This window comes from Gopherus evgoodei, chromosome 4 (genome assembly GCF_007399415.2).
Source record: "Gopherus evgoodei ecotype Sinaloan lineage chromosome 4, rGopEvg1_v1.p, whole genome shotgun sequence".
In the NCBI taxonomy this organism is placed as follows: Eukaryota; Metazoa; Chordata; order Testudines; family Testudinidae; genus Gopherus; species Gopherus evgoodei.
Window position 1 is genome coordinate 70,657,056 of NC_044325.1, and position 12,252 is coordinate 70,669,307.

Consider the following 12,252-nt stretch of genomic DNA (forward strand, 5'->3'; position numbering starts at 1 on the left):
CAGACCTTATTTGAGACACCATAATTTTTCGCATCCAGGCTCTTTGTAACTTCTCCTTTCCACTCCCCACCACACAGCTTGCAGAAGAGCTTCGTGCATTCTCAATAGCAGCGTTATGGCTCATAGCATAGGCAACACCAACCACCACACTACTGGATTAAGTTCTGTATCAAACTAAAGATTCAATCTATGTTGCCCAAAATGCTTTCTTGCATGGTCCCCAGCTTTTGTAGAAAATATTTTCCTCACCTCCTCCTTCCACACAAGCCCATCACATCAATGGCTGCTCAGAAATCTGCAGAAATAACCGATCTGACACCACCAGAAGGTGCAGGAGAGCTAACACCTGTGGGTGTGCAAGGAAGGAGCATGTGTTTAAAAAGCAGGCAACATCTGCTTTTGAAGGGGGTCTCCCTATAAAATACTGCCTTTAAATTGCTTCCGTGCAGTCAGAATAAAGAAAGCTAGTGGGCCTGCTTTTGCATTGAGCTCCATGTGAGCTTTGCCTGTCAGTAAGGACTAGGCCCATAATTGGTAAAGATTTTGAAAACTACTAATTTCTCAAAACATAAAAAGGGTTATCCCCCCACAAACACACACATACACACACATTGCCCTTCCCTCCTCCCCTCTAGCCCTGGTGTGTCTGAGGGAAAATCTGTACAATTTCCTCACATCTTCAAGGCAGAGGGCCTGGAAGTGGGGGTGGGGATGGCAGTAAGTTTCCTGGATCAATGGCCATTTGAAATTCAGACATATGGCTGAAGCCCTACGGCTGCATGTGTTAATTACCACACGTGTCCCCTGTGAAGCAGTCTGTTAAATACAAAAAGAAAACAGAAGAGAAAGGACTGTTCCAAGGGATTAAGTAAATAGTCTAAATTTTTGACCCCACTCCCCCAGACACATACATGTGTCTAAGAACACAAGCTCCCTTCCTTACTCCCCCTGACACCTGCATATTTAAGAACCAGGACACCCCTTTACAGCTCTACCCATGTGCACTGAACCTAGGCAAAAATTATCTCTATGTGTACTTTCACCCCTCTGCCCACCCAGGCCTCTTTTCTCTCCCCCACCCTTCTCCTTTAGAGGACTAATTCCTGGCTGACAACCAGACTAGTTTTGGGCTTACAATACGGCTTTTCATTTCCTTGCAGGCAAAGAGAATGGATACCTCACCGGCTATGTCTGCAGCGCATGCGTGCAAGTGAGGGGAAGAGGACAAAAAATAATTCCCCCCCCCCCCCCCCGAATTTTTTCTTCAGGACCACAAAGGGCAGAATTCAGAGCTGATGGGAGCAAGTGTAACTCCACTGATTTCAACTGGAGTTGCAGCACCTTGCCCCAAGTCTGCATTTGTCCAAAAGAGTTTAGTAATTCCACAAATAAATATATCTTATATAAAAACAGTCTTTGCATGCTTTGGGTAGGAGGGGTAGAGGGAAAAGCAGTCCAGGACCTCAGAAGAATCTAGCAGGTCACAAAAGAGATCTGTATGTACAAAAGATGTGGGGCTCATAAGGGTTTCAAGAAAAAAGGGGGCTAGAAGAGCAGAAGTAACTTCAATCCCCAGCTCAGTTAAAAAAAACCACCACTCCACCCTACATATTAGTGCAGGTGCAGGTTCTGGGGGTCAGTTCAATCCCTGGCACAGTCTAGGGCCTATGATTTGTATTTGCTTGCATTGTTGTAGCACATAAAGGCTCAGTCAGCATCAGGGCCACATTGAGCTAGGCACTATACACTGTAAGCTCTTTGGGGCAAAGTCTATTGCTTCTATGGAGTTCTAGGGGACAAGTGCCCCCATCAGTCACCTCACAGTCTGCACTAAGCTGCCCATTTATTGGCAGTATAACCTACTGAGGGGAAGGACCAGATGGCCATGTGGTGGGGGAAATGTCAATGACCCCAGCTGTATCTGTTCAGTGGATACTTTAATCCCCATAGCTGTCAATTCACAAGTATAACATTTGCCCCCCAGCTCTCCTGTTGCATTACACTAGTTTTACAGAACAGAATGAAAACTAAGCTAAAATATCTAGTGTGTACATGAGGTCCTGCTATAGGAAGCAATTAGCCAAAGCAACAGTACGAGGGGTCAGACTAAGATCATGAAGGGCAATGTCCTGTACTTGTCCTTAGCTAGTGACCTCATTTGTTTTCTCTTGACTTTATCTTCTGATTTCTAAAAATTTAATGTTTTCATTGAAAGGAAATTTTTTGAATGGCATCTGATGTGGGGTTATCTGAATTGCCAGTTACACAATAGCAAAAACTTGCATCTGTCACCATTACTTTCAGTTGAGGTTAACTCAGAAGCTGAGGATGATGTAGTATAGGGTCAACATTGAATTATTTCACTGTTGAGCATCTTAGCAAACACACCCAACAACTCTAAGAGTGCAGGCAGAGTTGAGTAACATCTTTAAAGATTTTAAAGGTGGAGGAGTGGATCTTGGGGGGGCAGGGATGATGTGTGTGTTGGGACACTAAGGAGTGGGGGGAACTGTGTGGGGCACTGGGCAGAGGTGGTGTTGTGCATTTGTGGGGGTCCCAGGCTCTGGCCATAGGCAATCAGAGATGTTGCCAAGGTGCCGACTTTCTGATTTCCCTGAGGGCCAGGCCCTACCTTCACTCCAACCCACCTCACCTCTTCCTGCCCCTGCTCCTCTCCCTCTCTTCCTGCCCACCGCTGAACAGCTGATCAGCAGCTACCAGGAGGTGCTGGGGGAGAGGGGGAGGAGCTGATTGGCAGGGCCAGCACACACTTCTTTTTTCTGAAGCACCCATTGAATCAGAGCCTATGGAGCGTTGGGAGGGAATGGGGGCTGTGTGGCATGGCATGGGCCCGCCCCCAGGGGAAAGGCTATGCTGGCAGCACAAGACTGAGCAGGCCACTGTGCATCTGGCAACTGCCAATGTGTAAATAGTGCCCTCATACTTGGCTGAGAGGAGTGGGGCCGCCCCTGCCATGCCATGTCATGCCATGCCCATTGCCCTTGGCTGGCCCCTCGCTCTAGGGCCTGACCTCCCCAGACCATGCTCCATTGCCCCCATGGGCTGTACAAATATGGTTGGCACGAAGGGCACAAAAGGTTAACCTGGCCCTGTTTCTGATCCTTGTTTTTGATAATTGTACTTGTACGTTTTTTGGATTGATTTTTTTCCCCATAAAACTGTTTAATATTAATCATTAAAAGGGTGGTTCTAGTGTGAAAAGTGACCAGTAACAATGTAAGGGTACATGCTACTGCTGTCTCTGCAAACTCAGCTGGGATTCTGAGGGTCAAAGCTGCGTTCATTTTCTCCACCCCGAGCCCCTCCACCCATAACCAGTACTAAAGGTTCTGAAAGCTAAATTATGCTCTCAGGGACACCTGGGTACACCACTGACTTTCCATAGGTATAACGGATTGGAATTTAATGAACAATTCTGTTGAGAATGCACAAGAAAAAGGATCCCTCCCCCTCTCTCTCTCAGCATGATGGCTCTTTGCAGGACTAGATAGACTAATGAGGAGGTCTCAGGCTCCTTTGAAAGTCCCCAGCCTGTGTTGTTAGTGTGTGTTGATAGGACTGAATTTCTACAGTGAGCAGATCTGCAGCTAAGGAGATATCACTCCACCAGAGCCACTTTTCAGAGGAGAGCCATGTAAGTATATATTGGAGCTGGTCAAATCTTTCAAGCTAGTTTTTGCTAAAAGATGAACTTTCACCTAAGGTGTTTTGAAAAAACATATCAATTTCAATGAAGTTTGATTTCCAAAAAAATTTTTTTAATCCATGTTTTATTTCATTGAAAAGTAAAGGTGGGTGAGGTAATCTCTTTTTTTATTGGACCAACTTTCGAGCTACACAGAGCTCTTCTTCAGGTCTCTCTCACCAACAGAAATTGTTCCAATAAAAGTTACTTCACCCACTTTGTCCCTCTAATATCCTGGGCCCAACACAGCTACAAACACTACAAGCACTGATAAGTCTAAAGTTTCTGCAATAAAATTAAAATGAAGTATGTTCCAATTTAATTACTGTGAAAAACTGATGTTTTAATCTGCTCTGCTTATAAAGGGGGAGGGTCACACCACCTATTAAGGTTGCCCAACATTTCCCATTATAAGATCCTGTTTTCAGTTATTTATAACTTTGTCAAACAAAGTTTAACATGCCAGGTGTCTGCCTGAGGCTGAATTTATTTATTTAATTTAAATTTCAGCCAAAACAGTTCAGCTGTTTCCAAGAACAAGGCTAGTGAAAAAATGTTTTGCACAAGCAACCTGAATTCTGGCATTTCCTAACTACAGAACTCAACTTTTATATTTAACAGTATTTTTTTTGTGTGCTGCATATACCCACATGAACAAAGAGAATTACATTTTGTACTGATGTCAAAGCTAAATTTGGTTGAATATTTAGATTAATATGTGTGAGTGATAGCACATTGAGTCGTTCAGTGGGTCCGGGGTCAGTTTACCCCTTGAAAAGAAACTCAAGATATTTTCTAGTGTTTTTTTAAGTTTACAAGTCGTACCCAAGGCATGTTTATCTTGAACAAAAAAGGCTAAGAGCGCATAGACAATTTCATTTGTGCAAATCCACTTAAGTCACGCTGGAATCGAGCTCTGTTACCAAGAAACCATTCCTCTCTCTCCCCTTCTTTGTCTCAGTCACTATCTGTTCCTCTCTGCCTATGTCCTGTACTTTTCACATAGGACACCATTCTCCCTAAATTACTAGCCATAAGGTACTTGTGTTGCAATGATTTCCCCCAGCTGCTTCTCAATCTGCCTTACCACCTGATTAGCCTGGGAGTGTTTTAAGAGACATGCTTGAGCAGCTCATTTCATCAAGAGATGCTGGAGGAGGAAAAGCGTGTTAAGATGCTGCCCTGTGTTTTCTTCTCCCCCAAGACAGCCCAATGGGCTGGGACCCTACATGATTCAGAAGGCCAAAATGAGGAAGGATTCCAGATAAAGTGGGTGGCAGCAGCAAGTCAGCATCCAGGGACATTTCTGCAAGAAAGTCTCCACGGGGTTGTCCAGGCAAGTAAAACAGTCCACGCTTTGTAAGATCAATTACCAGACATCCTACTACTACAAAGTAGTTGTACCATCTCCCCTGTCATCACAGGACAGAAGATATTTACTCCCTGCCCCTCCTCTCCCCACTGCAGCTGCCACAAGCTGTGAAGGAGTTTGCAACACAAGGGCTTCCCATACTTGGTTAGCTTTGGTAGCCAGGAAATAACTTTGAGGCAGTGGACACCCAGGCTGGGCTTCTGTAACTTCAGGGAACAGTTCAAATTTGGATTTCCACATTATGGAACCCAGAAGGGACCGGTGAATGCGTACATCAGTAGCGAATCACCACATTTCAGCTTATTAACCCCCTTCCATTGTGTGGGACTCTCCACCTGAGTCTAAATGTTATTAAGCCTGGTCTACACCCAAAACTTAGGACTATCTAGCTGCGCTGCTCAGGAGAAGGAAGAATTCACATTAAGTTAATCCAACCTAAGCCCCAACCAGCACAGACCCTGCTAGGTTGATAGAAGAATTCTTCCTCCCAATGGGGTGGATTTACTAGAGTGATGGAAAAACCCTTCTGTTGCTGTAGCAAATGTCTACAGCACTGTCGTATAGACATCAGCTAGTTCATCTAGGACTTACACTCCTCAGGCAAACCCAAGGGAGGATAGTTTTAGATTACTTTAAATAAATGGAACTCTCCAAACAGAAGCTTAGCATACTGACGGTAAACCCCTGAGTACAATGGCACTATTTCACCTGCTATCTGTTTAGAAGGACTCTGGGTGTGAGTGTTTGTGGAGTGTGCTCTCCCCTTATTCCTCTGCCTCTTCCAAGATAGGTTGTGCAGCTAACATAAAAGAAACTTCGGGAGGCACTACTCATGGGGGAATCACCCTCAAAAGAGGGAGTGACAGTCCCTGTCAAGAACGCCGATTTGCCAAGCTACTATCCTTCCTATATCCAAGTCCTTTAAGCCTCACTTCTTCCATGGAGCCAATGCAAAGGGAGCCAGGTCAAAACATTTAAAGAATAAAAACACCTCCAAGTGACTCCTGGCTTCTCCAGCATGCTGTGTCTTCCCCATTCTGATCTATTGGATTGGAAGCAGTTTGCCCAAAGAGTATAGTTTTGTGCATCTTGTACAAGGCTCAGCACTTTTCATTGTTTCCACTTAGTAGAGCTAGAAATCTTAGTGATCTCATTGCAGGATAAGCCTCTTCTGGCGTTACCAGGGGTTACATTTCACTAACGTCATAGGACCTTTCCCAACTTGGAGGAATCTCAAATACTATCTCCAGCTTTTGCAAAGGGAAACAAAACAGCTCTTGAATATTATACTCCATGGTAATGTAGCCTATAAAAGTGAAACAGGAATTTAAATTGCTAAACACTATTCATGTTGATATGGCAGACAGCTCATCCAGAACATATTTACCCTTGCTTTGCATTATTTTGCTGAGCCTCAGTTATAAATCAAGCCTAGTTTCCTTTACCCAGGTGAGTAAAAGAAAGACCTAAACACCTATTTAACAGCATCCAGGAGAAACAGTGTCAGCTCACATTTTCATCTTCATTTGAAAGCCGTATCTCTTCTAGCTTCCCTCTCCACTCTTAACTGAACCAAAAAACACAGTGAAATCTTTTTAACAAAACAAAACAAAAAACAAAACAGTGAAACATCTCCCCCCGCCCCAAGACTCACTCATGGGTCTTACAACTTAGCTAGTGAGGCTATAGAACTGTGTACAAACCTTTGCTTACTAACACGGAGAAAAGGGAGAAGTTGGTTGCATGACTGCATAAGTAGACAGGAACAGAGGTATGTTTAGAGAGGTCTGGGTATTTATATTGGGTCTATGGCATGTTGGGCTGGAGAGAACTGGACTTTTCCCTAAACTGTCAGCTGTAGCTCAAACGGTTCTGCGGCCACATGGTTGGGTACAGCATATTCTTGCAATGGTGCTCTGCAGAGCACCAATGACAAGGAGAAGCAATATGTGATTTTAACAGACAGGGTTAGCCTTCAGTTTGCGGCCTACTCCTCTACAGCAACTCCTTGCTCAACATTGTAGTTATGTTCCTGAAAAAATGCGACTTAAAGCGAAATGATGTTAAGTTAATCCAATTCCCCCATAAGAATTAATGTAAATGGTAGGGGGCGGTTTAGGTTCCAGGGAAAACTTTTTTTTCCCAACACACACACACACACACTTTTATACATACATATACACACGTGTGTGTGTATGCGTGTATATACACAATGTAAGTTTTAAACAAACAATTTAATACTGTACACAGCAATGATGATTGTGAAGCTTGCTTGAAGTGGTGAATGGGATATTTTCCAGGGATATTAGCCTTACTGCTAAATGATGAACTAACTTTTGGCTGAGCCCTCAAGGGTTAACCCATTGTTGTTAATGTAGCTTCACACTCTAGAAGACAGCACGAATGGAGGGAGGGGAAACAGTGACACATACCCTGTGTGTGTGAGAGAGATGCGCATTTCCCCTTTAAGTACCCTGACCCTGCTCTAAGTACACTGCTTTGTTAAGTAGATCAGCAAATTGAGACAGCAGCTGCTCCCAGGAAACTCCCTCCGTCCTGAGTCCCGTCGTGTCGTTCCCCGCCCCATGGAGATGGGGTAGGTGGGGTGCAGGGGGAGACCCTGACATTAGCCCCTCTTCTCCCCCCCCAGCACAGCAAGCAGGAGGCTCCTGGGAGCAGCTCCAAGGCAGAGGGCAGAAGCAACACATGGCAGTGGGGGGGAGGGACAGCTGAACTGCCAGCAATTGATAGCCTGCTGGGCAGCTTCCACACAGGGAATTTAGGGAAGCAGAGAGCTGATGGTGGGATGCTGGTCCACTCTGGTTCCAACCCGCCACCAGCTACCTGCTATGGGCTGCTCTTCCTGCAAGCAGTGGACAAAGCAGGCAGCTGCCAAATGACATAAGGGCGCATTGCGCAACTTTAAACAAACATGTTCCCTAACTGATCAGCAAGAGAACAACGAATAACGTTAACTGGGAGAGGACTACTTTCAGTGTGGAGTTACTGTACCTACTCACTCATTCCCTCCTGCCCCCAAGTTGCTATATAATGGGATGAAAGGGGAAGAAAGAGCACAGGTCTTCTTCCCATTGCTTCTTCTGCCCAGTGGAAATTAGAGTGATACAAACTGCCTCACACTCTAACCCTGTGGTCAGCAGATGAGATGAGGACAGAATTGCAAGTTTCCAAGGGTTCTATGATAATCCATGCCCCAAACAGCAACTTGATTTTCCTGTACTTAAGGCTAGACCTACAAGGCACCTGAACATACATTAGTAATATATCATATTATACAGGGCTTCAGATTTAATACAATTACAGGTTTACAGAGATATGTCTTTACCTAAAATAAGAAGCAGGTTGACCAGTGTTATTCTGCGTTATTTTATCGAGAAAAGCCAAATATTTTCCATGCACTTCTTCTTTCCCCTGCCTCAAGCTGAGCCACATAATATCTTGCTAAGAAATGCCCTACATGTGCAATATATGATGTGGAATGTACATGGAGAGAGGAGAAATGCATTCTTGAAATTTATATTGATTTGATTAAAAATACAAACGTCCCCCTTTCTCCAAAATCTCGTCAAATAGAGGTCAATAATTTAAAGGCAAATGTCTACCATTTTAAGTGGTTTTAGAGACTAGTTTGACAGCCTTCCATGAAAAAAAAAATCTTCTCTGACTTTTTAACCTCCTTGAAGCAGGCATTTTCTTGGGAATCAAAGCATCAAAAGTTATTAGTTTAGAAAGGAAAAAAAAAAGAATGCTGCTTCAGCTATCATAGCAGGAGCTTTTTCCAAGGAAGTGGCCTTCATCCCCACCACAAGCCATTTTCTTGAAGGAGAAACTGAGAAGATGACACTGAACTGGGGACTGGGGTGTATGGGATGGATGGGACTCAATGATTTCCCATTAACATCTACTGTTCCCCAAACCCCATCCCATCAGCATTTATTATCCTGTTCAGATTTTTCAAACTGGTTTTACAAGACAAGGAATGTGGTATAACAATTTAGGAGTAGGTGACATTTCTAGTCTTTAGCTCAGGGAGGATGTGGTGTGGAAAAGAAGGGAGCTATTGGAGGAGGAAGGAGTGGCAGAGAAGTCTTCTGTTTAATGCTTTCCACAAAAGAATTCATGTAGCAGCAAAGGGCATGGGGTACCATTTTCACAAACATTCAGCCAAAATCTGCTTCCACTGAACTCAGTGGAAGTTTTACCTGGCAGACACTTTTGAAAAAATCTCACCTTAAGTGACTTGCCACAAGTATCACATCATTACTTGTGGCTCCTAGTCCTGAGCGCTCACCACTAGACTGCATCTGTTTCTGGGCGAGCTTAATAAATAAGTGTCAATAATAAAAGCAAAAGTAAACAAATGAAGGTTAGTCTGAATCTGTTGCCCCTCCAGGGGACTCTACAAACCCTGTTCTCCTCATAAAAGCAAAGTTCTATCCCATGAGGGCAGTGTATTGGACTTGATGCCACCTTATTCCACAGGCTTTTGGAGTACGCGTTAGACCCTCTCTCTTGGGCTTGTTTTAAAACAGAAGTTTTATCAGGTCTCAAGAGGTTTGGCTGGGCAACCCTAATCCAACACACACTTTATTGAAGCACAGAACTTCACTCACCTTTCCTTCCCGAGTTACCCTGGTTCGATGGCTTATCAGTTACTGAACCTTAAAGGTAGAGAAACAAAAACAAAACAAAAGATATCAAGACATAGTTTGTTTAGAGGCAGCATAACCAAACAGCACATACACAGTCACACAAAAATATACTTTAGTAGCCTAATCCCCAGGGGTTGTTTTTAAACTTCCAGCAACCCCATCTAGGGTTCTAAGACTCCACTGTAGGAGTCCATGGCAAACACTTATGGCAGCACAAGGAACAGTTTTACGCATTAAGGCGGTCAAATCAGGGTCACATTAAACAAGTGATCCTTATGCCTTGTCTACAGTACATAGTTTTGTCGACAAAACAGCAGAGGTGTACACACTACAATGTTCCTTCTGCCAACAAAACTCTCCTGCTTTGCTGGCAAAATAAAGCCACCTTGACAAGAGGTGTAGAGCTTTTTGCAGCAAAGTTAATATTGACAAAGTGTTAGTGTAGACACTACGCTCATTTATGTCACCGTAAACTGCCTCCAGGAGGTGTCCCACAATGCCCATCCCGAGCACTCTGGTCAGCAGTTTGAACTCCCCTGCCCTGCACCCAGGTACACAAGCATCTGTCCCATCCCCTGTCCTTTAAAGACCTGGGAATTTTTGAAATTCCACTTCCTGTTTGCTCGGCGTGGACAGTTCACATCCCATCTTCCCAGCTGACCATGTCTGTTCCATGGGGCAAATGTTCTCCCACTTGGAGTAGATCTCCCGCTGAGTTGTTGGATCTACTGGCTCTGAGGGGGAGGAAGCTGTGCAGTCCCAGCTCTGCTCCAACCACAGGAATTTTGATACCTGTGGTTAGATTTCTCATGGTGTGGGGGATAAGGGCTATGAACAGAACATGCAGTAGTGCCATATAAAGATAAAGGAGCTGAGACAAGCCTACTAGAAGGCAAGGGAAGCAAACCATAGCTTTGGTGCTGAAGATCTGCTGCTTCTATAAGAAACTGGATACCTTCCTTGGTGGTGACCCCACCTCTACTGCCAAGAGCCCTGTGGACACTTTCGCGGGGCTGGTGGTGGCAAACAGCAGACTCAACCTCAAGGATGAAATTGTAGACTAGAAGGTTGAGTTGGAGGATGATGTAGGGCACACTGCAGGGTTGTCCAGTGGCGTGGTGAGTCAGGACTTCTTTTCCTCTTTTGGAAGGGCATAATGAGTGGGGTTCTGCGAGGATCAGTTCTGGGTCTGGTTCTGTTCAATATCTTCATCAGTGATTTAGATAATGGCATACAGAGTACACAAAGTTTGTGGACGATACCAAACTGAGAGGGGTTGCAAGTGCTTTGGAGGATAGGATTATAAATTCAAAATGATCTGGACAAACTGGATAAATGGTCTGAAGTAAATAGGATGAAAATGACTGCCTAGGAAGAAGCACTGCGGAAAGGGATCAGGAGGTCATAGTGGACCACAAGTTAAATATGAGTCAGTGTAATACTGTTGCAAAAAAAAAAGTGATCATTATTCTAGGACAGAGGTGGGCAAACTTTTTGGGCCGAGGACCACATCTGGGTGGAGAAACTGTATGTGGGGCAGGGGGTTGGGGTGCAGGAGGGGTGCGGTGTATGAAGGGACTCAAAGCAAGGGACTGGGGCAGAGAAGGGGTGTACAAGAGGGCTCAGGGTAGGGGGCTGGGGTGCAGGAGGGGTATGAGGTGCAGGCAGGGGATTAGGGCAGGGAGTTGGGGGAGTGTGCAGGAGGGGTTTGGGCTCCGGCCCAGCACCGCTCACCTCAAGCGACTCCAGGGTGGCAGCAGCGCACACTAGGGCCAGGGCAGGCTCCCTGCATGCCTGCCCTGTCCCTGTCCCTGTCCCCAGTCCCGAGCCGCTCCCAGAAGCGCTGCGGCCCCTGTGAAAGGAGGGACAGAGGGCTCCATGTGTGCTGTCCTTGCCGCGCCTCCAGGTACTTCCCCGAAGCTCCCATTGGTCGTGGTTCCCTGTTCCCAGCCAATGGGAGCTGCCAGGGGCAGTGCCTGGAGGCAACACATGGAGCCCTCTTCCTCCCTGCCCAGGAGCCGCCTCCAATCCTCATAGGTGGGGGGCGGAGGCAGAAAAGAGCACAGGGAGTGGAAAGACTCTGAAGGAAAAATTTAAAATAGAAAGGCAGGACAGAAAGGAGAGTGATGAGTGAATTGTAAATGGCCAGGAGTGGATGATAAAAGTGATGGAGGTGCAAACAGATGTTGAAGTCCCTAATCACATTCCAGGCAGAACACATGCATGCTTGCCTCTCCCCCTCCCTCCCCACCTCGCAGTCAATACAAAAAACTGCTTTCTGTGCCCTCCAAAAACTACTCCCACACACTCCCTGCAACTTCCTGGACTGTCTCAGTACCCTGTTCACTCCACACCTTCAGACAGTTTCCAAAATGATAGCTGGACTTATGCACAGTTCTGAGATCCTACACTACTCCATCCAACAAGCCTTGTGTGTGTTAATTGGTATTTAATAAAAACAAACTCTGAAAGATAACCAATCTTCCTTTGTCTTCTACACA

General features: G+C 45.3%; 1 protein-coding gene across 5 annotated transcripts in view; it reads right to left on the bottom strand.

Moving 5' to 3' along the window:
* SMOC1 (SPARC related modular calcium binding 1) overlaps window positions 1–12,252 on the bottom strand; it is a 193,685-nt gene that overhangs the window by 76,584 nt on the left and 104,849 nt on the right. For all 5 annotated transcript variants that reach the window (XM_030559690.1, XM_030559689.1, XM_030559687.1 and 2 more), the window contains exon 5: window positions 9,713–9,760. In XM_030559690.1, coding sequence (XP_030415550.1) covers window positions 9,713–9,760 — 48 coding nt within the window. The remainder of the gene's footprint in view (window positions 1–9,712; window positions 9,761–12,252) is intronic.